This window comes from Nilaparvata lugens, chromosome 10 (assembly GCF_014356525.2).
Source record: "Nilaparvata lugens isolate BPH chromosome 10, ASM1435652v1, whole genome shotgun sequence".
In the NCBI taxonomy this organism is placed as follows: domain Eukaryota; kingdom Metazoa; phylum Arthropoda; class Insecta; order Hemiptera; family Delphacidae; genus Nilaparvata; species Nilaparvata lugens.
In genome coordinates, this window is record NC_052513.1 from 39,003,371 (window position 1) to 39,031,241 (window position 27,871).

At 36.7% G+C, this 27,871-nt stretch overlaps 1 protein-coding gene across 4 annotated transcripts in view; it reads right to left on the reverse strand.

Annotated features, from left to right (window-relative positions):
* Positions 1-27,871, reverse strand: part of LOC111045686 (transcriptional regulator ATRX homolog) — an 89,910-nt gene that overhangs the window by 23,593 nt on the left and 38,446 nt on the right. For 3 of the 4 annotated variants that reach the window (XM_039436839.1, XM_039436837.1, XM_039436840.1), the window contains 11 exons: positions 27,662-27,799; positions 23,498-23,614; positions 20,556-20,722; positions 19,242-19,405; positions 17,881-18,018; positions 14,527-14,702; positions 13,479-13,688; positions 11,874-12,151; positions 8,543-8,782; positions 6,923-7,100; positions 191-361 (listed from right to left, as the gene is read on the reverse strand). In XM_039436839.1, the coding sequence (XP_039292773.1) occupies positions 191-361; positions 6,923-7,100; positions 8,543-8,782; positions 11,874-12,151; positions 13,479-13,688; positions 14,527-14,702; positions 17,881-18,018; positions 19,242-19,405; positions 20,556-20,722; positions 23,498-23,614; positions 27,662-27,799 (1,977 nt within the window). Of the gene's footprint in view, positions 1-190; positions 362-2,336; positions 2,515-6,922; positions 7,101-8,542; positions 8,783-11,873; positions 12,152-13,478; positions 13,689-14,526; positions 14,703-17,880; positions 18,019-19,241; positions 19,406-20,555; positions 20,723-23,497; positions 23,615-27,661; positions 27,800-27,871 lie in introns of all 4 variants that reach the window. The other variant, XM_039436838.1, reaches the window with a different exon arrangement.

Genomic DNA, 27,871 nt, shown 5'->3' on the forward strand with positions numbered 1-27,871 from the left:
TTTCATTTATTGAAATGTGATTCAGTTTGAGTTTAAGCCAACAGCTGATTGAATTCATTTTAAGCTTTCACTGTGCAAACGGCCCTAGTCTTGATAAAAATACGTCATGAAAACACATTTTTGATGAAAATGAGGCTATGAAAACACATTTATGAACTCTGTATGTTAGGTTTTGATGATGTTCTCCTACCTTTGGCACGATGGGGATAGGCCTGTCGTCCGGATCGGCTGGCGTGAACTTGTACAACTCCTGAAGGTCGCTCTCCGAGTAGTGCCGGTTCACCTGCTGTTCGTCGACCACCCTGATCGACAGCGACAGTTTCGAGATTTGTCGGTCGTAGATCTTCTCCTCCATCGTACCCTGTCAACATTCACAGACACCTTGCATCACAAATGATTCTCTTTCGAAAAGCTGCAAATGTTTCTCACAAAAGCTGCAATTGATTCCCTCTAAAGCTGCACGTTGTTTGCTTGGGAACACTTTAGGGTAACCGTCCACTGGAACCGTATTCAACCGACCCGTTCGGCCGTTGGATCGGACGAATCTGCCGGCCGTTAATTCTGCCGAATATGGTCGTTCATTGGAACAACCGTTTACATCAGTCTAGTTACCAATTATTGAATTGACTACTATCATATCCACCAAAATTTTACAAAACTATGATTATATTGAGATTCTGAAATTAAATAAACAAATATCCACTAAATTAGTTATTCATTACAATAATCTTACCTTCAACAAATATCCACTAAACTAGTTATTCATTACTAGCTTACCCGGCGAACTTCGTACCGCCAAAAAGTCAATGTATCTCATGATTGTCACACTTGACTTTATTTGGTGAATCATGAAATTTATATATTTACAATCAATATTTTCATTTACATCTCAATACGGACTTCCTATGTGCTTAAAACTACCGTTTTAATACCAGTAAACAATTTTATTACAGAGTGATGTTTATTACAGCTGGTAAGTTTAGATGCTAAATTATATTATCACAACATGATCTTGAATCATGATGATCTTCCCGTTCTACGTTAGCCGCTCGGCCGACAACTTCGAAAACATAGGTATGTAAAATGGATTAATATAAAATTATTATTAGCCCCCCCCTATTAAAATTTCTGGTCAGAAACCATCCCCAATATTCACACAACATATTCCCAAAGTGTCATGCCGTTCTCTCAAGTAGTTTTCGAGTCTATAGGGAACAAACTAACACACAAACAGACATTCATTTTTATATATAGAGAAGATTAAGCAAACTTTGTTCACAGATTCCTTTGAACATCACGACGATGATATCTTTTGTCTCACACATCCCACAATGGAACATGCTCTTGAACCAAACTTATAAACTTTTCATTCTCCATAGTTACAACTTTATAAAATGGAACAACTTCAAAAAACGAAAACAAACAAGACTGTGAAACAATTTTAGGTTAGGAACACTTTGTTGTCTCAGCTCGACATGTTAGTTCGGCCGGAAAATCCCATTCAATTCGGATCGGAAAATTGATCGGCCGGAGACGGCCGTGCACGAACGTATGAACCTGTTGGGACCAATGGACGAGCATCTATTCCTTTCGGTCGAGTTCTATTCTGATCGTTCGGTCAAGTTCGGTAGTTTTCGGCCGATGCTAGTTCGGACGAAAACGGTTCTAGTGGACGGCCCACCTTAGGGTGTGATCACATTGGATACACCGTCCAATGAACCGTTCACATCTGCAAGTGCACGCTAGGTTATGCATGAACAAGCGTGCAAATGAGAAACAATTAATGTTCAATGTTCTCAGCTACTTGAAATGTTTTACAGTGTGAAAATAAAGGCATCTATCTACCTGTGATCACATTGAATGTGCACGCTTGTTTTCGTATGACCCAGCGTGCAGATGAGAAACAAAATCTGGAAAGAGCAATTGGTACACTCATACCGACGCTTGCACTTGCTGTTTGCGTTCAGTGTGAGCAGCTACATGCAAGTCACAACGTGTTTCAATGGCACTTTCCAGATTTTGTTTTTCGGCTCATGATGTGACTTGCACTTGCACATACACACATTCAATGTGATCACACCATTACTACGAGTGCGCCACTACTAACGATATTAAAATCGATAAAGTATACTATCTTGATTGATGAATGATGTATGTACTATAGAATGAATCATATAGATAGTGTCGAATTTTAGAATCGATACTATAGCAAATGAAACTGGATCTAATATTATAGACCAACTGAAAATAAAACTGAAATAACTAGTAACCACTAAAACTGAAAAATATAGAGTGAATATACAGAATGACTGTCAATGATTAATTAGTAGAAGTACCTGAGCAATGAATCGATATATGTAGCAAGGCTTGTCCTGTCCGAAACGGAAAACACGAAATATGCTTTGGATGTCGTTGGACGGATTCCAAGAGGCGTCGAACAGAACGACGCGATTGGCGGCTGTCAAATTGATGCCCAGGCCACCCGCTCTTGTCGAGATCAGGAATACACGCGATCTGAAAACAATACAGTAGTATATTAAAACTATACTTTATCTGTATAAAAGTATACAAAAGTAGTGACGCTGCCGGGAAGAATCGGTCTAAATGGTAAGCATTATCATAGAGAAAAGATAGATAAGATAAAATAATATTTTTATTCACCACAGTACACTATACAGTTGAATAACGTCAGGTCTTAATAAGTAACAATAATAAGTCTTAATAAGTTCACAATAAAAAAGCACACATTGAAGACAGTTATGAAGACTAGAGTACTTACAAACTACGCTACCTTCTACCACCAAAATCCTTCACACTGTAGTAGGCTTTTGAAACAAGGGATAGCAGGAGATATCTCATTGTTTGTAGAATTCAAAGTTTGGAAGTTTTGTATCAATTTGATATGATATTGTGTCAATACTGTATCATCTGTGTCGATACTGTATCATGTGTGGTGATTTTGGTGTTATGAATCAAGTTGATATGATATTGTGTTGATACTGAATCATTTTGTGTCGATACTGTATCATTTTGTGGTGGTACTACTGGTACTGTAACATTTTGAGGTTATTTTTTTAGATCACGTCTTAGGGACCCCAGTCAATATACCATATAATATGCATAAGTAATATATATACACATATGGTTTGAATATAAATCGCAGTATGTACCTATGTAAAAAGGCTGTCCAGTTTATTTATAACAGAAAATACTGTGTATTCATACACACAGAATGTCAAGACTTTGAAACAAACCCAGATATTCAGATGAAAAGAAACTCTTGTATACTATAAAATGTTCCATCGACTAGAAACATTTTTAGTTGATTCTTGAATATTTTTATACTTTCCTGATTTTTCAATGTATTTGGTAGTTTATTATAAAATATCCTACCAATATAGCTAGGCTTTTTCTCAAAAAGTCTGCTATTATGGCTTTATTTATGATACTGTATAATTTGTGGTGATATCATAGAGAAAGGTAGAACAAGATGGTATAGGGTGTTTATGTTCCTAATTTCACCGTTAATTCAAGCCGTTAGTCCACGTAGTTCTTTTTCGTAAAGCTATGTGACGCTCTCATACTATGCCGATCTTATACTCCATCGTACCCTGTCAACATTCACAGACACCTTGCATCACAAATGATTCTCTTTCGAAAAGCTGCAAATGTTTCTCACAAAAGCTGCAATTGATTCCCTCTAAAGCTGCACGTTGTTTGCTTGGGAACACTTTAGGGTAACCGTCCACTGGAACCGTATTCAACCGACCCGTTCGGCCGTTGGATCGGACGAATCTGCCGGCCGTTAATTCTGCCGAATATGGTCGTTCATTGGAACAACCGTTTACATCAGTCTAGTTACCAATTATTGAATTGACTACTATCATATCCACCAAAATTTTACAAAAACTATGATTATATTGAGATTCTGAAAATTAAATAAACAAATATCCACTAAATTAGTTATTCATTACAATAATCTTACCTTCAACAAATATCCACTAAACTAGTTATTCATTACTAGCTTACCCGGCGAACTTCGTACCGCCAAAAAGTCAATGTATCTCATGATTGTCACACTTGACTTTATTTGGTGAATCATGAAATTTATATATTTACAATCAATATTTTCATTTACATCTCAATACGGACTTCCTATGTGCTTAAAACTACCGTTTTAATACCAGTAAACAATTTTATTACAGAGTGATGTGTTTATTACAGCTGGTAAGTTTAGATGCTAAATTATATTATCACAACATGATCTTGAATCATGATGATCTTCCCGTTCTACGTTAGCCGCTCGGCCGACAATTTCGAAAACATAGGTATGTAAAATGGATTAATATAAAATTATTATTAGCCCCCCCTATTAAAATTTCTGGTCAGAAACCATCCCCAATATTCACACAACATATTCCCAAAGTGTCATGCCGTTCTCTCAAGTAGTTTTCGAGTCTATAGGGAACAAACTAACACACAAACAGACATTCATTTTTATATATAGAGAAGATTAAGCAAACTTTGTTCACAGATTCCTTTGAACATCACGACGATGATATCTTTTGTCTCACACATCCCACAATGGAACATGCTCTTGAACCAAACTTATAAACTTTTCATTCTCCATAGTTACAACTTTATAAAATGGAACAACTTCAAAAAACGAAAACAAACAAGACTGTGAAACAATTTTAGGTTAGGAACACTTTGTTGTCTCAGCTCGACATGTTAGTTCGGCCGGAAAATCCCATTCAATTCGGATCGGAAAATTGATTGGCCGTAAACGGCCGTGCATGGCCGTATGAACCTGTTGCAATGGACGAGCACCTATTCCTTTCTTTGTTGGGGGATCGTTCGGTCGAGTTCGGTAGTTTTCGGCCGATGCTAGTTCGGACGAAAACGGTTCTAGTGGACGGCCCACCTTAGGGTGTGATCACATTGGATACAACGTCCAATGAACCGTCCACATGTGCAAGTGTACGCTTGGTTATGCATGAACAAGCGTGCAAATGAGAAACAATTAATGTTTAATGTTCTCAGTGAACATTTTCTACTTACAGTGTGAAAATAAAGGCCTATCTACCTGTGATCACATTGAATGTGCACGCTTGTTTTCGTATGACCAAAAGCGTGCAGATGAGAAACAAAATGTGGAAAGAGCAATAGGAACACCCACACTGACGGTTGAATACTCACACTGAATACTCGCACTTGCTGATTGCAATCGGTGTGAGCAGCTACATGCAAGTAAAAACATGTTTCAATGGCACTTTCCAGATTTTGTTTTTTGGCTCATGATGTGACTTGCACTTGCACATACACACATTCAATGTGATCACACCATTACTATGAGTGTACCACTACTAACTAATCAATAAAGGTTACTATCTGGATGTTGATGAATGATGTATCTTCTATAGAATGAATCATATAGATAGTGTCGAATTTTAGAATCGATACTATAGAAAATGAAACTGGAACTAATATAGACTGAAAAATAAACTGAAATAACTAAGTAACAACTAAAACTGAAATATATAGGTTGAGGCAACAGCTTAACATTTCAGTTACAAGGATAATTTGACAATAATCCTGTATTAAACTTGTATGTGTGTGAAAAGAAATAAATTGAAATTGAATAGACTTGATTGGGGATCCTATTTGAATTGAAAAACTACTTTTCTGTGGCTTCAAAATCAATCTTGGATCCGCAATTTTGATACCAACTCAATTCTGTGGTAAATATATGAATTTGATACAGAATTTCAAGAGAAAATGAGTGGCAGAATCGGACATCGATATCTCAAACCGTTTCGAAGATATTCACGTATACTAATAAATCATACAAAAAATGCAATAAATGAGTACATTAAAAATCTGACAGATCAAACTCTACTTTTCAAGGCCCGGTTGCACAAAATCCGATTAAATTAATTTCAAGAGAACCAATCAGAGAAGGCTTTTTTGAAAAGAAAGCTTCTCTGATTGGTTCTCGTGGAATTGATCACGGTTAAAATTCAACTAGCCTTTGTGCGACCGGCACTAAGTGTTAAAGATGTGAATAATGGATGCTACTATAAGTTTTTCTAGCACTCAAAAAAACCGAATTTAATATTTTAGATTTTCGGCTTAACTTCCATTATTTGTTTCGATATCTCAAGAAATGGTCAAAATAGACACTTGATGAACTGAGACCATCCCTTCAAGGATTGCACTTTCCAGATACTTATTCACACCTATCCTTATTCAATAAGGCCTAATCCAAATGAAGCGTGTTTTCGGAAGAGTCGGCAGGGCGGGAAGTTCTCCTATTGGCTGATTATCAGCTGAGTCTCAAACGTCAACCCAATCAGGCAATCGGAGAGCTCCCTGCCCTGCTGACTCGTCTGAAAAACGCTTTATTTGGCTTGGCCCTAAGAGTAGATGAAATAATTATACTGGTTAACCCTCAACCTTACCTCCCACTTGAGAAATTATCACTCTCACCCTACCTATCTTAGGGTATACTAAGCATAGAGAAACAATAGCTTAAGTAGATATCCCATGGTATAGGGCGTTTATGTTGCAACTTTTAATGTTATCTCAAGCCGCTAGTTCATGTAATTCTTTCCCGTGAAGCTGTATGACACTGGTAGTCTCTCATATTGTGCCGTTCACACACTTTCACCCCAACAAAACAGTAAAATTCGACAATAATCAACAGTAATCGGCTTGAGATAACAGTAAAAGTTGCGACATAAACGCCCTAAACCATGGGATATCTACTTACGCTTTAGTTTCTCTATTGTGAAAGTAACAGTACATATTCAATAATCATACCCCGAATTTCAAACTGTTAACCTAGCTAATACAGTAGTGGTAGGATAAGATTTATATGACTCTATTACTCATTTCCTGGCTGAATTTAATGGTCAATTACCTGAGCAATGAATCGATATATGTAGCAAGGCTTGTCCTGTCCGAAACGGAAAACACGGAATATGCTTTGGATGTCGTTGGACGGATTCCAGGAGGCGTCGAACAGAACGACGCGATTGGCGGCTGTCAAATTGATGCCCAGGCCACCTGCTCTTGTCGAGATCAGGAATACACGCGATCTGAAAACAAAACAGTAGTATATTAAAACTATACTTTATCTGTATAAAAGTATACAATAGTAGTGACGCTGCCGGGAAGAAGCGGTCTAAATGGTAAGCATTATCATAGAGAAAAGATAGATAAGATAAAATAATATTTTTATTCACCACTTTACAATATACAGTTGAATAACGTCAGGTCTTAATAAGTAACAATAATAAGTCTTAATAAGTTCACAATAAAAAAGCACACATGGAAGACAGTTATGAAGACTACAGTTCTTACAAATTACGCTACCTTCTACCACCAAAGTCCTTCACACTGTAGTAGGCTTTTGAAACAAGGGATAGCAGGAGATATCTCATTGTTTGTAGAACTCAAAGTTTGGAAGTTTTGTATCAAGTTGATATGATATTGTGTCAATACTGTATCATCTGTGTCGATACTGTATCATGTGTGGTGATACTGTATCATGTGTGGTGGTACTGTATCATTTTGAGGTCATTTTTCTTTAGATCACGTCTTGGGGACCCCAAAAGTATAAGACAAGTCAATATACCATATAATATGGTTTGAATATTACTTTCAGTATGTACCTATGTAAAAAGGCTGTCCAGTTTATTTATATGTCAAGACTTTGAAACCAACCCAGATATTCAGATGGAAAGGAACTCTTGGATACTATAAAATGTTCCATCGACTAAAAACTTTTTTAGTTGATTCTTGAATATTTTTATACTTTCCTGATTTTTCAATGTATTTGGTAGTTTATTATAAAATATCCTACCAATATAGCTAGGCTTTTTCTCAAAAAGTCTGCTATTATGGCTTTATTTATGATACTGTATAATTTGTGGTGATATCATAGAGAAAGTCATCCGCTAGATCGGGCGAGTGTCCACTTTCATCATCAGCTGAAGTCGCCATGATTTCAGTTCCAGTTTCTAATTCGCTTCGCAACCAGTTTTATTCAATTATTTATTGTTGATTAGTGCATTCCGAATTTTCAAAAATGCTTGAAGATGACTGTGGTATTCCAAGTGAAATTTTAAAAGAATCTGAAATCCTGACTGCAAATCTTCTACCACTAAAATCAAGAGATAGGTACGATAGCTTAACGAGTATTCTTTATTTTGTATTCTTTATTTATTTTGTCAGCAATACCTGTAGTGTGGCGAAAAATATCGTTCGCACCACGGGCAAAAATGTTTTTCCAGCTCTCAATCTTTTCTAGTCCTCGGCCTACGGCCTCGGACTTGAAAACCGATTTCGAGCTGGAAAAATCTCATTTTCTGCTCTAGGTGCGAAATATACTATTTCGTAAAGCTATGTGATGCTCTCATACTTTGCCGTTCTTATACTCTCACCCAGCCAAAACAGTACACAGTAGTCGTCAGTAATCGGCTTGAGTTAACAAAAAATTGGCTTGATATAAACTGTGAGCATTGGTGTGACCACTCACCTGCTAGTAGGTTTGTTGAAAGCGGTGACCCACTTTTCGCGGTTATCGGTCAAGGTGCTGCCATCTAGACGGAAGTAGTCGACACCCTTCTTCCACTGGCCAATTCTGCTCTCTCTGTCTCTGTTGCTCTTGTTGGTCTGATCGCCAGGTTCATTCTCCTTGTTGCACTGCTGCTGGTCCAGTTTGCTCATAAAGTGCTCCATCACGTCGAGCGAGGCCAGCGATTGGCTGAATATCAACCTACACAGCATACAGAAAAATGTGCATCAAATACTATAGTGGGATTCTTGACGAAGTGAGAACTGGACGAACTGAAACTTACTTGCTCATAAAGTGCTCAATCACGTCGAGCGAAGCCAACAATTGGCTGACGATCAACCTACACAGTATACGAAAATGTGCTTCAAATACTATATAGAGACTATTGTCGAACTGAGAACTGGACGAACTGAGACCTACTTGCCGTTTCATCGTCCTATAGTGAGGCTCACGTTAGGCTGGCCACTAACGGTTGAACGAGCATGCGCATACACAATACAAATCATATTTCATTGTCATAAAACATACAATATGTTGAGACAATCGTCATTGTTCATTAAAAAAATTACAAGTTGAAGAACTTGACTATCACCGTCGACTTACATTGTTTTGTCATTACATCTATGATCACAGCGAAAACGCTTCAAGCAAAATTTTTGTATTTCCAATAATTTATGTTGTTCATTTTTTCTTCACTGCTCTATTTGAGGATTTACATCTATGATCACAGCGAAGACGCTTCAAGCAAAATTTTGTATTTCCAATTTATGTTTATTTTTTCTTCGCTGCTCTATTTGAGGATAAATTATTTCAGTATCATTATAATTATTTTTAATTTTCCAGTGGTTTACTTATTGTTATTGCTTGTTTATTTTATGTTAGAAGCCTCTCGCTGATGACAAAACGTGCATGATGAACATGTGTGTGTGCGCATGTCCTACCGTTAGTGGCCAGCCCAAGATATACCGCTATCAGCAATCCTCTATAGAAGGCAATGACAATAAAGAGAATCGGCAACGCTGTCTCCTATCTCTCTCTCTACTGCCATTATAACGTGGACCGAACTATATATAATTGAAATTCATTGTGAAATAGTGTATAAGCCAGCAAATATTGTAACTTGAATGAACAAAAAAATCTATTCGACTGCATCATTGTCAATATTGTAGAACCGTTCCACAAGCTGACTGCTTGAAAATGTGACCTGTGCGGTCACGAAATCATGGTCATCTATTTATTAAGAGAGAGAGAGAGAGAGTAGGGTTGTGTTTGTTCGTTTGTTCGCAACATAACATGTCAACTTGTGGATTGCATACCGGAAAAACGGGAATGATTTAGATCTCTAAATTTTGAACATAGATTCTGAAAAGATCAATCTCGTGCACCTGCAAGCCCAAATTTTGATTTTCCTTCTAGATTTTTCAGAATTAATGTTTGAATTTCATTAATGGTACATACGATTTCATAACAAAATGAAAAAATCATCAAATCATATGGTCGAAATTAAAAAGGAACATCTGTTTCGACAGTCAGTCGAAAATTTTAATATTGGAATGAGGGGTATTTTGGCAAGCTGAGAAAAAAAATAAGGTCATAATGCACCTTTTCGTTATATCTTCAAATGAAAAATGAGTTTTTTGGGTTGTCAAAACTCCCTCTGAAAGGGAAACTACTCAACTTATTCTATCTTTTAGTAAAATAACAATGATCATCCATCCATCTACTAAAGAACTGGAAAGAACTGGATTAAACACGTATACACGTGTAAAAGATAGGAAAATTATGTTTGACGCATCATCACGTCTGAACTGCTGGACTGATTTACTTGAAATGCTGCATATAAATTCTTAATTAATTGTCATAAAACATACAATATGTTGAGACAATCGTCATTGTTCATTAAAAAAATTACAAGTTGAAGAACTTGACTATTACCGTCGACTTACATTGTTTTGTTACATCTATGATCACAGCGAAAATGCTTCAAGCAAAATTTTTGTACTTCCAATTTATGTTGTTCATGTTTTCTTCGCTGCTCTATTTGAGGATACATTATTTCAGTATCATTATAATTTGTAATTTTCCAGTGGTTTACTTATTGTTATTGGTTGTTTATTTCATGTTAGATGCCTCTCGCTGATGACAAAACGTGCATGATGAACATGTGTGTGTGCGCATGTCCTACCGTTAGTGGCCAGCCCAAGATATACCGCTATCAGCAATCCTCTATAGAAGGCAATGACAATAAAGAGAATCGGCAACGCTGTCTCCTATCTCTCTCTCTACTGCCATTATAACGTGGACCGAACTATACATAATTGTAATTGATTGTGAAATAGTGTATAAGCCAGCAAATATTGTAACTTGAATGAACAAAAAAATCTATTCGACTGAGTCATTGTCAATATTGTAGAACCGTTCCACAAGCTGACTGCTTGAAAATGTGACCTGTGCGGTCACGAAATCATGGTCATCTATTTATTAAGAGAGAGAGTAGGGTTGTGTTTGTTCGTTTGTTCGCAACAAAACATGTCAACTTGTGGTTTGCATACCGGAAAAACGGGAATGATTTAGATCTCTAAATTTTGAACATAGATTCTGAAAATATCAATCTCGTGCACCTGCAAGCCCAAATTTTGATTTTCCTTCTAGATTTTTCAGAATTAATGTTTGAATTTCATTAATGGTACATACGATTTCATAACAAAATAAAAAAATCATCAAATCATATGGTCGAAATTAAAAAGGAACATCTGTTTCGACAGTCAGTCAAAAATTTTAATATTGGAATGAGGGGTATTTTGGCAAGCTGAGAAAAAAATAAGGTCATAGTAATGCACCTTTTCGTTATATCTTCAAATGAAAAATGAGTTGTAAAAACTCCCTCTGAAAGGGAAACTACTCAACTTATTCTATCTTTTAGTAAAATAACAATGATCATCCATCCATCTACTAAAGAACTGGATTAAACACGTATACACGTGTAAAGGATAGGGAAATTATGTTTGACGCATCATCACGTCTGAACTGCTGGACTGATTTACTTGAAATGCTGCATATAAATTCTTAATTAACTGATGATTCTTATAGGCCTATTTTCAATTCTTCTAGATTTCATTACGTCAAGTTTTAAAATACACCCTTGCGAAGCACGGGTTACCTGCTAGTGTAACAAATAAAACTGTGTAGAATTTGGCAACATATGTGTGTTTTCATTTTAAAAAATCTATAGAAATACAATATCAACAACTATAGACAGCTAAAGATTTGTCAAATTTCACGGATAACTTACATTTTTTCACCCAACTTCTCGCACTCCTTCATAAACGCGAACAAAAGCATAAATTTGGAGCTGACAGTGACGTCATTCATCTGCTCCTCGGTAATCAACTTCTCCCACCACTCTTTGTTCACCGCTCCTTCTCCCTCCTTCGTTGTTGTCGATTTTCCATCATCGTCTTTCGTTTTGCTGGTGCCCGCGTCTTCGTCATTGTTTGGAAGGATTTGCACGTCCGAATCACTCGTATGGTCGTTGAATGCGTTGTCAATGTTGGCCACTTTCCCATCCGGCTGAAACGTCCAACAATACAACCATTACTCTATCTATTTTAATGAGAACTTGAACTGAAAGAAAAATTTAAAGAAATATTTTCGATTATATCGATACTGAAATTTAATATGCTTGTTTAGCAACTAGTCATATGAGTGATTATGTCTTATGAGTGTGTTTCACCATAGAGAAACAATAGCATAAGTAGATATCCCATGGTATAGGGCGTTTATGTCGCAATTTTACTGTTATCTCAAGCCTATAGTCCACGTAGTTCTTTCCCGTGAAGCTTTATGACGCTGGTAGTCTCTCATATTATGCCCTCATACCCTCTTACCCGGTCAAAACAGTAAAAATCGACAGTAATCGGCTTGAGATAACAGTAAAAGTTGCGACATAAACGCCCTACACCATGGGATATCTACTTACGCTATTGGTCTCTATGGTTTCACTTATTTGAACGAGCGAAGTGAGGCACTACCTCTGTTTACGGAGGTAGTGAGTGAGGTCTAAGATTCAGGTCGACGGTTTGGCATTTCTCTTAATGTTCAAATGTTTATATGTTGCTCATTTACGGTGAAGCGCGGTAATAGATTTTCATGAAATTTGAAAGGTATGTTCCTTTTTAAATTGGGCGTCGACGTACATAAAAGGTTTTTGGAAATTTTGGATTTCAAGGATAATATAAAAGGAAAAAGAAGCCTCCTTCATACGCAAATATTAGAGTGAAAATCAGACTATAGAATCATCATAAATCAGCTGTTTAGTAGACTATAATCATAGCCACCTCTAATACAAGGCCGCGGCCTACGATATTGCAACGTCGCAGTGTAGGCCTAGAATCTGATACATGATTGGTAGAAAAGATTAAAAAAATACCAGCGATATAGATTTTTATATCGTTTTAGTGAGGTCCACGTAATAATCGCAGCATTCGATTAACAATGGTGTTGCTATCCTTGTCTACCATCCTTGTATCATCTTCCTATAGTGAGGTCCACGTTATAATGGTAGTATTTGATTAACATTTGTGTTGCTATCCTTGTCTATCATTCTACATTTCGTTTTTCGGCTAATGCGCTAATTCGACATGCACTTGCACATATACGCATTCAACCCTTACATCAGATATGCGGGTTTCAGCCACCCTCTAGAAGGCAGAGGTAAGGCGGAGAATCGACAACGCTGTTCTCCTATCTTTCTCTACTGTCATTATAACTTGGACCTCACTATAGAAAATACATGATTATTGGACGAGTTCGAACTTTTGACTTTAGGCTCTAAATCTCTCAAGACCGCATTATAGTTTTTACAACTCACATTCATGCTGTCTTCAATAGCACTCACCTTCTTCAACTTCCGGTCCATGCTGTATTTAAGCGTGAGCGGATGCGACCAGAGTCGATTGAGGCTCTGAAAGTCCTTGAACAGTCGTTTCTCTACTATCTGTTCCAAAAACGTTTTCATCAGCCTCGTTTGCAGCTCGGTCAATCTTATCGAAATGACGTACTCTTGTTTCGGAGGTAGGTAGGTCATTAGTTCTCTGTAGTCTCGACGCTAGAATAGAAATAGAAAAACACAAAGTTACAAAACAATAGTTATTTGTACTTCTAATGAGCAGAGTAAGAACATTATTCCTCTATGTTTATAAAAATGTATTTTTTAAAGGACACTCAAAATCATTACACATGCCAATAGAAATAAGCAGCATCTTACTTTGAATTCACATTTACACAACCTTCATCCGTCTGTACTCAATCCTTATACTCGAAACTTCACAAGATTAACTATAAATAAACATCAGTTTACCTACTTCATGGAATACTTTGCTAATATAGTCCCATATCACTTCAGTACTTGTAACATCACCAACACAGTACTTGTAATTTCATTAGAAAACTAAAAGGTCAACAACACAGCAAAGGTCACCAACAAGACAACATCACCACGAGACAACATCACCAACACAGGACTTGTAATTTTATTAGAAAACCACAAGGTCACCAACACAGCAAAGGTCACCAACTAGACACATCATCACCAACACAGTACTTTTAATTTCAAAATGTCTTAAGCTGCGTACAGACTTACGCGCCGCGCGACAAACGCGCGTTTCACGAACAAAGATTCGCTGAGTACGGTGATCGCGATCAGAGCGCGAGCATGCCACGTGTTCCATTGTTGTCGGCGGAGCATTGGCAAGTTCGTGGCGCGACCTGCGATCATCTCGCGTACTGCTCGCGTTCCGTTTGTGTGTCACGTAGCGCGTAAGTCTGTAAGTACCTTAACGAATACATTAAAAACTAATTTAAAAAATCTAGTTTCTATTAAAAACTAGTTTTGAAATCTAGTTTTCATTAAAAACTAATTTTAAAGTTGAATTTTGTATAAATACCTGAGTGATGCCATCCAACATCTTGTGCAGAACATGGGCTCTGCGCTTCATGACCTTGAAATCGTGCTCAGTGGAGTTGACGAACTGGCCGTTAGTGATCGGATTCACGAACCGGTTTATGAACTCCTTTTTCGTACCCAGGTAGTTCGGTTTCACAAAGTTCATCATGCAGTGATCTGCAAAATAAAATCATAATTCACATCGTATTATATAATATTATTCATTATATTTCAATTTCAATTTATTAAGAACACACAAAACAAGACAAAAACAAAATAACAAAGAATTACAAAACAAATAAAATACAATAAAATGTTACAAATATAAAAAATATATCATTATATACATCACGTTATAAAGTCAGAGGAAATAATAGGAATACAATGTTGTCACTCTTCATTTTTCACATAGGGTGTCATTCATATATGCGATATCTCAAATGAGCGAGAATCAGCTAGCTGATCGGGAGGATCTGATGTGCAAAATTTCAGTTTGTCTAGTTTCCGTTGCTTTGTGGATACAATATCATATTATGTATTTTTTCTTTAGGACTACTTTTAATATAAATAAAAATATAAATCACAGAACCCTTTTTAATTATTTTCCATGTTTCGGACATGTTGTGACAAAATAATTTAAATGGGTACTGAGATTTATATTTTTATTTATAGTATCATATTATATTCGTATGATACTGTATCATATTCTGGATTGATACAGTATCATATTACCACGTAATTTATTTTTTATTTATCACATTGTGTACAAATACTTAACATGAGGAAAGGCACAACAGGCTCATGCCCAAAACTGTCCCATTTCCAATTTATACTTACTGTCCAAATCAAAATGTTGGTTATGTCACATTCACTTTTCAAAATACAATTTACGCTCTTCAATACTCAGATAAACGAGCAAATTTTGTTACTATTAGAGTCTAGAATCAAAAAATCTAGAAATTAAATCTAAAAATCTAAAAAATTACATCCGTATCATATTGTAGGTTGATCATATTATATTTGCATGATACTGAATCATATTCTGGATTGTTACTGTATCCTGAACAAAACATTCCAAATAACAATAACATATTGCCATTTAAAAGCCAAATCCTAACCCCCTGACCTTTTACCTTTAAAATCTAACTAAACAGTCTATTTAAACATTCTAATTTGTAACGGTTTAACTAACTAGACTCCCTGTGTACCAGCCTGCAACGTAAACACGATAGAATTTAGAGACATAAGATAATAATTGTTATTATTAATTCATTAGCATTTGAATAAAATGCAATTTCTCAGTAATTTCTATCTGTAGACTGGCTGGCCGCTATGGCTTCATATAAAATGAGCGCTGATATCCAGAGATTGTCAGTTTGGTGTAAGGGTAAGCATTCCTGACCGGCAATTAGGAGGTCCTGGGTTCGATTCCCGGGCTGACAAATAATTTTTGTAGCGCTCAGCGAAGTTTCATCTAGCTGTTTACCCGGTTGTCAATATTTGCAGTAGCAGAAGTCTTCGGAGTGATTTACATAATTTAATTTGGATTTTCGTTCAACAATATTATTATTAATTCATTAGCATTTGAATAAAATGCAATTTCTCAGTAATTTCCATCTGTAGACATAAGATAGTTACAGTAGATACAATATTATTCTCAATTATGAATGATTGGGGAAGGAACAACAGGCTTAAAGCCCAAAACTGTTCCTTTCCCAAATTTGGATAGACATTGTCCAAAAATATGTTTACACTTCATAAGTTTTGTCCAATTTTGAGTCCAAAATATAAATAAACTAGCAATTTAGAATTAAGATAAGTTGAAAACCAAATTAAAACATATATATTTCACTAAATCATCACTGATAACTGGAAAAACAGTATTAATGATGTTGTGAGAATGTACAAACTGAACGGCACAACGTCCCGCTTGTTTCAGTTTGTCTGGAATAGGCACTCGCCGATTTGAAATCTTGCAGATCTGAGGCACTCCCCTTCTATACTAGGTAGCTGTGATTCAAGACACCCAGGCATATCTGATATGGTTTTAATAATTATCAATTGTATCTCAGTATATTATCTAAAATCGTATTTCTTTGGGGCTACTTCATTATAATCTAACAGTATATTTATCCTATACTATTAAACGAGCAACTTCTGTTTATGCTTGGATGTTTAGATGTTTGTATTTCACCGGATCTCGAAAACGGCTCTAACGATTCTCACGAAATTCAGAACATAGTAGGTTTATAATATAAAGATTCGATTGCACTAGGTCGTATCCCTGGGAAAACTCGCTGAAGGACATTAACAGTATAATTATTATTCATCCTTGGAAAAACAGATGACAATAATTATTTCGTCGTCTGTGGTGATGGAAGTGAGTGAGCGAGTTCATGTGTGTGGGACTGTGTCAAAATTATGACTCAGCTGTTGAACTTTTGTAATCATTCAATCAGGTACTTAGTGCCGGTTGCAAAAAAGCCGGGTTATTTTCAATCCTGATTAATTCCAATAGATCCATCTTTTTTAAATGGTCTTCTCTGATTTGAAGTTAATCAGGATTAAAATTTAACCGGCTCTTGTGCAACTGGGCCTTCATGAGGGAAATTTTTGCATTCCTCTGGGAATTGACCTCAATTTACTGTGATTAGATAGAACATTTCTGTATCAATGTTATAATAATTTCTTCTTTCGTAATAAATGTTTTATGCTTTTGTACTCCAGAGCGAAGCTCGGTCCCCGATATTATTATATTCATCAAGAAACTCTGAGGCTCAACTCACACTATTTCGACTCAAATCGTACGACTCCAGTCGAGAATACCCCAGTCTCTCGACCTTACGACTTTTTTGCTCATTGTCACTACTTCAGTTCCATGCTACTCCATTTCTAACCTTACTTTATTGAAAATATAAGATCTAATTCGTCACTACTTAGCAACAAATTTTATAATAATTGCTATGAAAATATTGTCTTATCTAATTCTTATTATTGTCTTATCTAAAATTATAAAACATCACTTTCATAAAACAACCTCACTTTCATTGAATGCACGGTACTACGCAACTCATGTCGCGGCTCGACCAACATGTTGAGTAGACGCTCGACTCAGTCTCACAGTCGTGAGGTCGCGGAGACTAGAATCGACTGGTCTGAGTGTCGCCATTTGAAAACACATGCTGCGTCGAAAAGAGACTAGAGTCGCAATCTCTTCTCAACTTGTGTCGCGTAAGTGTGAGTTAAGCCTGACTCTGCCTTGTTGTACAATTTGTATTGTTGGCTGTGATTAAATTGAATTTGAAAAAAATATATACTGTATTCATGATTTAATTATTACTAAAATATTACTCACATTCGATGAGATTGTTCTGCAATGGAGTGCCTGTTAGAACAATTCTTCTTTTTGTCTGAATTTTATTCATCTGTTGCGACAGAGCAGTTTTCAGATTCTTCAACGTATGTCCTTCATCGCATATCACCAGATCCGCACCTGAAAATACAACAAAATGTATTAATACAACAAAATTATATTGACACAAAAGCCAGTCAATAATATAGACAAACTATAATGATTCTCAAAATTTAAAAAATACAATATATTGATTCTTTCTGTAGCATGAATATAGTGATATTGAGCACATATCCTTTTTTACCTTACAAAACACAAAAGAGTATGTCAATCTTATTGTCCAAAGAACTCGACCTGTATAATGGTTCAAAGAATATGTGTTGATAATTTCAAGTTGATTGATGAAGGATATTGAAAGTAATTATCGATCATACAAACAAACAAACCCACAAACACTCGAACCTCTAGTCAAAATTAGGAACTCGTTAAGCACGTTCAATTATTCTGAAGAGTAGAACAGAGAAATCAAACGATTTAGAGCCGTATCTATAGCCCAAGTTAAGGGTAACCGTCCACTGGAACCGTAATCAACCGATCCGTTCGGCCGTTGGATCGGACGAATCTGCCGGCCGTTAATTCTGCCGAATATGGACGTCCATTGGAACCGTTTACGTCAGTCTAGTTGCCAATTATTGAATTAACTACTATCATATCCACCAAATTTTTTCATAAACAATGATTATATTGAGATTCTGAAATTGAATAAACAAATATCCACTAAATTAGTTATTCATTACAATAATCTTACCTTCTGATCCTATTTGTTCAGCAATCTTTGTCCAAAGATTCCTTTGAACATCACGTTGATGATATCTTTTGTCTCACACATCCCACAATGGAACATGCTCTTGAACCAAACTTATCAACTTTTCATTGTCCATAGTTACGATTTTATAAAACAGAACAACTTCAAAAAACAAAAACAAACAAGACTGTGTAACAATTTTAGGTTAGGAACACTTTGTTGTCTCAGCTCGACTAGTTAGTTCAGCCGGATAGAGCCGGAAAATCCCATTTAATTCAAAAAATTGATCGGCCGGAGACGGCCGTGCACGGCCGTATGAACCTGTTGCAATGGACGAGCATCTATTCCTTTCTTTGTTGGGGGATCGTTCGGTAGTTTTCGGCGGATGCTAGTTCGGACGAAAACGGTTCCAGTGGACGGCCCACCTTAAACGGCTTGGGATCGTTATGACTTGTATTTTGAGCCTCTAGAAATTTACAGCCTCTTGTCAATAGTAGGAACTCGTTCAATAATAATTTATTTTATAGACTAAAGTATGATGAAATAGAGAAGTACTAACCAGGATTGAGCAGAGTTTTCAACAACACCGTCTTGTAATTACTCTTGATGACCTTTTTATCCTCATTGGTGAGACTCCTGAACATTTCGTAGCCAATAATCATCACCCCTCCACCCTCGTGCCAGCTATTGAGGCGGCTCACTCTCCTGCTCAACGTTTTGTCACTGCAAATCAAAAAATAATTACTATTACTAAAATACAAATTGTATAACAACGCAGAAAGACAAATAATAGAAGAAACCTCAATACCAGAACATAAATTGTCTACAAAATAAAATGTAAACGCTAATTAGGGTTTACTCTTCTGATCATTATATTTATTTAATTATTCAGAATTACACAACATACAAAAAGTACCACAGGCTTATAAGCCCAAAACGGTTCCAATTCTAATTTATACACCAGTCCAAATGTAGCTGGAGGTTATGTGTCACTTAACATTCATCAATTATTACACACTCAATTTACAATTCAAAACACACAAAAATCATTTCTAAATAAAAAAAAATACTGTAACATACTGTAAATATTGTAACATACTTGACTAAAATGAAAAATTAAAGGTCTCAGCTCATCAAGATTTCAGTTTAAAAGTTACTATTTTGACCATTTCTTGAGATACTGACACAATTGTGAAGTTGAGCCAATGTTCGTCAAGTTCCACGACATCAAGTTTTCGTTGCAGGCTGGTAAGGTGCGTACAGATTTACGCGCCGCAAACATGAACGATTCACTTTTAATCAGCTGATGCCAAGCTTTTTATATCAGTAAATTCGTATGGCTTTTGTTGGTGGGGAGTCCCTTGCGGGAAGGTCCCACCGCCTGAATATATAATTTGAGCCATCAATGGGCCTTACGACTGTCATACTTCAGCCGGGACCGACAGTTTAACGTGCCCATCCGATAACACGGGAGTGATCTGGTTAAAAAACTTTTGGTTGTGAGTGGGTTTGAACCCGGGATCTCTATGCTGCTACGCAAGCACTCTATCCACTAGACCACGGATCACTCCGTATATATCAGTATCTTACCGTTTCTGTAAAAATACAGATATAGTCAGCTGATTAAAAGTGAATTGCTCATGTTCGCGGCGCGTATATCTGTACGCACCTATACACAGTCAGCTGCCACACCACTGCTTCCTAAAGTCAACCGCACGAAAAAAGTCCGATGGAAATTGGAACGCCAATTCTCAAGTTTCAAGTATCCCATTCATAACAAGGGTACTAGTAATGTTCTAGCAGTAAACATTCAAATAGTCCTATAAAGATACTTTAAAATAAATCTGATTAATGTTTGAATGAATAAGCTTACTTGGCAAGGTGATGCAAGGAGATACGCTTGTTGAAGGGCAATTTGGCGAGCCACTTTTGAAACTCGGAATACCAGTTGAGAACGGTTGAAAGAGGACAGCAGATCATAACTCGGCGCACCTTTGTTAGTTGCCGATGCATTAGCAGGGTGTGCACCAGGGATACCACCTGTTAAAAGTAGAAGCATTTCAAGATAAAGAAAGGAAAAAAGATGTTGTCGAATTCCACTATAACATTTTTATTCACCAAAACTAGTTTTCGTTGCCTATGGCAACATCTTCAGTGGCAACTGAAGCTGATATTTACAGGAAGCAGATGGGAAACATTACAGGTGTGGCAATATTTACAAAGGTTGACTATTTGATAAAAATATAAACTAAGTACTATTACAGTATTAAAACATACAAACAAATAGTGAAAATATTTAATGGAATACATATGATTAATTAATATAAGGATGAGATATAATTTGTGTAATAACAATTTCCAAATGAAATGTTTGACATGGGAGGGGGGAGGGTGTTGTGATTTGGAGTTGGGTAACCTAAAAGAAAAGTAGCAGAAATAAATGTAATATGAAAAAACAATTGATAAATGGCTATCTGATGTAATAAGGACAAGGATTATAATACTGACTATGTAATGAGATGACTCAGAAATAGAAACAAAAGATTAAAAACAAAGGGTTCAAGAGAAATAGGCAAGTTATTGTGAAATAAGAGCAAATAGGATTATAAGAAAAAACTGGATACTTTTAGAGACTCAAAGTTTGTGTGATCATTTAGACTAATTAAAGAAGAGTCATTTTCAAGGATTCTGATCTCCATGGCTTCAAGGGTGTTCAGTAGTTTACCTTTGTTGGTGATGTGTAAAAATTCTATAGTGAAGTTTTTTGTCAAGTTGTGGTTTTGTTCTATCAAATGATTGGCAAAGTTAGAGTCAGTTTTCCCTTTCTTTAATGAATTGATGTGTTCTTTAATTCTGTCTTTGAAGTTTCTCCCAGTTTGGCCTACATACTGTGCATTGCAGTCTCTGCATTTTAGTTTGTAGACTCCACTCTTTTCTTCCGGATTGATTTTGTCTTTGGAACTATTAAGAATGTTGTTAAGTAAAGGTTTGGTGGAGTAGGCAACCTTAAAGCCTTCTTTTTTGAGGATCTGACCAACTTTGTGTATTCCATTAAATATTTTCACTATTTGTTTGTATTTTTTAATACTGTAATAGTACTTAGTTTATATTTTTATCAAATAGTCAACCTTTGTAAATATTGCCACACCTGTAATGTTTCCCATCTGCTTCCTGTAAATATCAGCTTCAGTTGCCACTGAAGATGTTGCCATAGGCAACGAAAACTAGTTTTGGTGAATAAAAATATTATAGTGGAATTCGACAACATCTTTTTTCCTTTCTTTATCTTAATATGGAGAAGTTCCACAATATCTCTGATAAAAGTGTTAAAAGAAACATTTCACTTTGAATTTTCGTTTAACAATAACGATTTATTTATTAGTATTTGAACAAATGCAATTTCTCATACTGACTTGCCGCTGTGGCTTAGTATAAAATGAGCGCTGCTATCCAGAGATTGTCAGTTTGATTAAGCTTGTCTGACTAGCAATTGGGAGGTACCGGGTTCGATTCCCGGGATGGCAAATAATTTTTGGATAATAGCTCTCAATTCAATTCATTTTATTATTTGTCACAGGCTAAACAACAGTAAGCATTGGCAATAGTCATGTACATAAAACATAAAAATTATAACATTCATATACAATGTTGGACTTGATACATTTTTTTAAATAGTGAAAATACATTTAAGAATTAATATATAAAATGTCAGTTACAGATTACAGACCAATATTATAAAGAAACAGTCATCAACAAAATCTGGAAACATGACATTATGCTCGAAAGTAACGCGAGAGAGTCTCAATACATTTTTTCAGTTATATTTTGTTTTTCTCCAATCAGTTTATTAGGGATTGCCAACTATAGAGACACAGGGATATCAACCTGCTTTTTAGTCTTGTCTAATAATTGTCAATGTTTGAGCCTCTTTCAAGTGATTCGGCAACGAATTAAATACTTTTTTCCTCCACCTACTGTCTAAAGTACTTACTTTACTCCCTGAAACATAATACTAAAGTGTCACTTTTTCGCTCTCGGTAGTAAAAAACAGAAAAACTCCCTAGGGAGAAAAAGTGACTCCATTTAAATAACATGGGAAGCATCTCTATTTCAAAAACTCACATTGTAATAGGTTAGAAGGTCTAAGCTCAGATGAGAAAGCGTAATAGAGGTGTCAGTCATTGAGTCAACTGAATTCAATGCCACAACAAGAAATTTGATCAACTCATGAAATATATGTTTGTATGATATTATATTCTTAATATTAGTAGACGTTAAAAATTCTTACAATTTTTAAAATATTTTATTCTATTCAAAATACCAGCCAACAAATATTTTTGATCTGCAAACTGCAATTCAAATCTGAAACGCGTGATCTGGAGTCAGCCATTTTTGGTAGCCGCTCAGCTGATATAATTGTTACAACTTTTGTCGATAGATAGCGCAATCGGCAGTGCCAATCAGCCGACCGGTTTTTAGGTTTAAGATTGTAGGTTATGTTGTTAGGAAACATTGTCACCAATACGTAAGTTATTAAAATGATTTTATTTGCAGTTTCTATAAAAAAATGTAGATGGAGGAAAAATGTTGTGTACATCACGAGCGAAAAATACTTTTTCTCCCTCAGGAAAATTGTTGCCCTCGGCTTTGCCTCGGGCTTCAAACTTTTTCCCACAGGGAGAAAAAGTCGTACTTTTCACTCTAGATATACAGATAACTATTGTGTAGTTGAGAAGTTGATATTGTGGTAATTATTCATATTAAATAAACATTAGACAATTTCTTAGTATTTTTATTTAATTAAAAATATTTTACCTGGAATGTTTTGCCCAAACCCATACAATGGGCAAGGATACATCCTCCCCCTTCTCCATCTTTGATAGCTTCAACCGATTCAAAGCAAGCATCCCACATGAATTTCACACCTTCCACCTGAAATAAATTACAATTTTATTAAAAAAAACATTAATAAATTGAAAACCAGCATTATAAATGTTTATTTATTTACAAAATATTGTAGCTTGGACACAACATGAATCAAAACCTCCTTACACCTATTACGGCGGATCCCCATATCATATCTGTACCAGTGAACGTCCCGGTCTGGTGTGGCGCACTCACGCAACTTTCCTTGCCGTTATGAAAATTGATCACCTGACTCTTGTGTTCCCGCGCATCTCAAGTCTACTATTCAAAGATTTGAGCCAGCTGGTGACAGGGAAATAACGATGGAGACACACGAGGTCTGCTATCTTTTCATAGTGAATCATTTAATAGAATCAACAGTTGCCAACAGTTTGCAATTAAATAATCACGTTTTCTCAAATTTCAAGCTTATTTTCAATTTTAGGAGAAAATGTTACTGGACATTAATTGTAGAGATTTTAATGCTCAATCTTTTCCACTTTTTGTTTAAATTATATCTGCCAACTGATAATTGGAAATCTAAAATCAAACCTTACATAGATGGGGCGGAGCTCCTGAAATTTTTATGGATATGGGACTTGTGGCAGTTGATATAGCTTATCAATGACTATTTTAGGTATACATTTTATCAGAATCGTTGGAGCCATTTTCGAGAAAAACGCGAAAAACCCTGTTTTTGACAACATTTTCGCCATTTTAGCCGTCATCTTAAATTGCATTTGATCGAAATTGTTCGTGTCGGATCCTTATATTTTAAGGACCTTAAGTTCCAAATTTCAAGTCATTCAGTTAATTGGGATATGAGATATCGTGTACACAGACCAATACCTAAAAACCACTTTTTTGGATTCAGGGGACCTTGAAACGTATAGAAATTGGGGTACCTTAATTTTTTCGGAAAGCAATACTTTCCTTACATATGGTAATAGGGCAAGGAAAGTAAAAAATACATTAATAAATTGAAAACCATTATAAATGTTTATTTATTTACAAAATATTGTAGCTTGGACACAACAGGAATCAAAACCTCCTTACACCTATTAAGGCGGATCCCCATATCATATCAGTACCAGTGAACGTCCCCGGTACAGTGAAAATATAATTCCCATGAGTTCAAATGGGACTATTCACACTCAGCCCGACCGAGCGAGTATGAATACTCCCATTAGAACGTATGGGAATATTATTCTCACTGTACCTGACACATTCCTACTGATAAGTAGGAATTCGCCTTTAAAGCCTGGTTTTCACTAATAGAGTTAGAGGTCGAGTAACTGGCATACTAACTCTACCGACCTAACTCTACCCTACTTACTTGGTCGAGTAACTGTTTTCACTACAATAATTGAGAATAGTATAGTGAGGTCCACGTTATTATGGCAGTGGATAAAGATAGAAGAATAGCGATGCCGATTCTCTGATTAATTAATTATATTTCTACACTGTCAAAAACATATTTGGCATCGTTGTGGACCTAGAAAAGGATAGTACCACCGGCTTTGTCGAATGATAGATAAGGATAGCAAAACCAAAGTTGATCAAATACTGTCATTATAACGTGGACCTCACTATAGAAGTGTGTTGTCTAGTGAACAGAACTAACCTTAAAATGTCAATATTCTCTACTCTACTCTGACTCTACTAAATACTAGTACTTTACCATGAACGGTAAAATTAAATTCGTATGGCTTTTGTTGGTGGGGAGTCCCTTGCGGGAAGGTCCCACCGCCTGAATATATAATTTAAGCCGTCAATGGGACTGTCATACTTCAGCCGGGACCGACAGTTTAACGAGCCCATCCGATAACACGGTAGTGATCTGGTTAAAAAACTTTTGGTATTGAGAGGATTTGAACCCGGGATCTCTATGCTGCTACGCAAGCACTTTATCCACTAGACCACGGATCACTCTACCATGAACGGTTTCATTGGGAGAGTTCACAAGATAGTTAGTACTTGCCCATTGAACTCAACCACTAACTCTACTAATGGAAACCAGGCTTTAGGGTCAAACAATGCATAGTGGAGCAGCGAAGATAGCTGTGAGTGTTGAATAGTAATGCATGTATTCAAATGAATGAGTCAGAAGCTAGTAGAGCGGCGAAGGTAGGGTAGAAGGTAGAAGCAAGCGGAGACATTTGGATACACACTGAAAGGAAATGAATTCGTTACGAAGGATAGCGCTTTAAAAGACGGGAAGTTAACGCTTAACTGCCTGGAAGATCTGGCTGCTACGGACATCTTAGATACGCAGGGTGGGAGAGCAACACTCACCACTGTAGCACAGAATACATACAGAAGGAAAGTATCAATTCAAACAATGCATTTTACATGACGCCAAGACTTGAGTGCACCAAGACCACGTCACGTGACTGCGCCATCTTATTAGAAATTAAAATTACCGCTATCCGGTCTTTTTGACGGGTCGCGGCAGTGAACTAGCCGGATCAGTAAAGTGATCCGAAATTCCCACCTCTATACTATTACAATGCTGAACTTTCTTTCAAGGTGGAGGATTTTTGCGGCAGGATACTAGCCGACTTTCCATCCTGTATTGTATTCTGTGACTGTACTACAACCACCTGCTATAGAAGCCGGTGCTCTCCTTCAATGCATTTTACATGACGCCAAGACTTGAGTGCACCAAGACCACGTCACGTGACTGCGCCTCTTTCCTTCAGAGAGAGAGCTCCAAACGGCGCTCTAAAGAGAGCATCTCTCCGCTTCCAAACCTAACTCAGGACGCGAGACCTCCTGTCAGCGTCCTGCTCCCTTCCTCCGGGACGCGAGGCTTCTGTCGACGGCCTGTACTTACCCCAGGGAATACGAGACCTTTTTCAGCAACCCCTGACCATCCTCGGACATGAGACCTCCTGTCAGCGGCCTGCTCTCTTCTTCGGGGACGCGTGACCCACCCACATCACAACTGAGCAAGGTAGATCGGGAGAAACACCCGAATTTCAATCAGGCCACTCAGATAGTAAGAGTGTACCTGTCAACGCATTATTTTCAACACTCTCAGCTACCCTTCACCGCTCCATTCTTTTAAGTGGGCCGTCCTCTAGAACCGTTTTCGTACGAACTAGCATCGGCCAAAAACTAACGAACGCGACCGAACGATCCCCCAACAAAGAAAGGAATAGATGCTCGTCCATTGCAACAGGTTCATACAGCCGTGCACGGCCGTCTCCGGCCGATCATTTTTCGATCCGAATTGAATGGGATTTGCCGACTCTATCTGACCGAACTAACTAGTCTGAGACAACAAAGTGTTCCTAACCTAAAATTGTTTCACAGTCTTGTTTGTTTTTGTATTTTGAAGTTGTTCTGTTTAATAAAGTTGTAACTATGGACAATGAAAATTTGATAAGTTTGGTTCAAGAGCATGTTCCATTGTGGGTCAAAAGTATCGTCGTGATGTTCAAAGGAATCTGTGGAAAAAGAGATTGCTGAATAAATAGGATCTGAAGGTAATATTATTGTAATTAATAACTAATTTAGCAGATATTTATTCATTTTAAACGGCCATATTCGGCCGAATTAACGGCTGGCAGATTCGTCCGATTCAACGGCCGAACGGATCGGTTGATTAAGGTTCCAGTGGACAATTACCCTTAACCGTGAGAGTGGCTACTAACGACATGACAAGTGTGTTGAACACGTGTGTACACACTTGCTCGTCATGCTTGAGAGGCTTCGAACAAAAACAACTGTTAGACAGCAGCTTCTAACATAAATAAACAACCAATAACAATAAATAAACACCTGGAAAATCACAATTATAATGATTCAAAAATAATTTAACCTTGAATAGAGCAGCGAAGTAAAAATAAACAATAAAAAATCAAAGATACAAAAACCTAACCTCAACAAATTTTGTTCGAAACCTTCCGCTGTGATGACACAATTATGTATGACGATATTATTATGTTCATCATGCATGTCCTGTCTTTAGTGGCCAGCCTTAGGCAAGTATTATTTTTTTATATTTACAGGTAAATAATTTGAGCTTAAATACTGAGTTATTAAATTTGAAACATAAGTTCAACAAACCTGATGCGGTTTCATCTGTGCCACGAGATTCTTGTCGACAGAGACCAACTCTTTCTTCGATTCGGTGTCAAAATCGAGGACAAGTCGATCGTCCACTATCGGCGCCGATCCATCGCTTATACCAAAACTATCGTTCAGCTGAAACAATAATCAAAACTAAACCAATAATAGAAAACCTCTTAGGGCCAGTTTCCGAGCTCGGGATTTAGT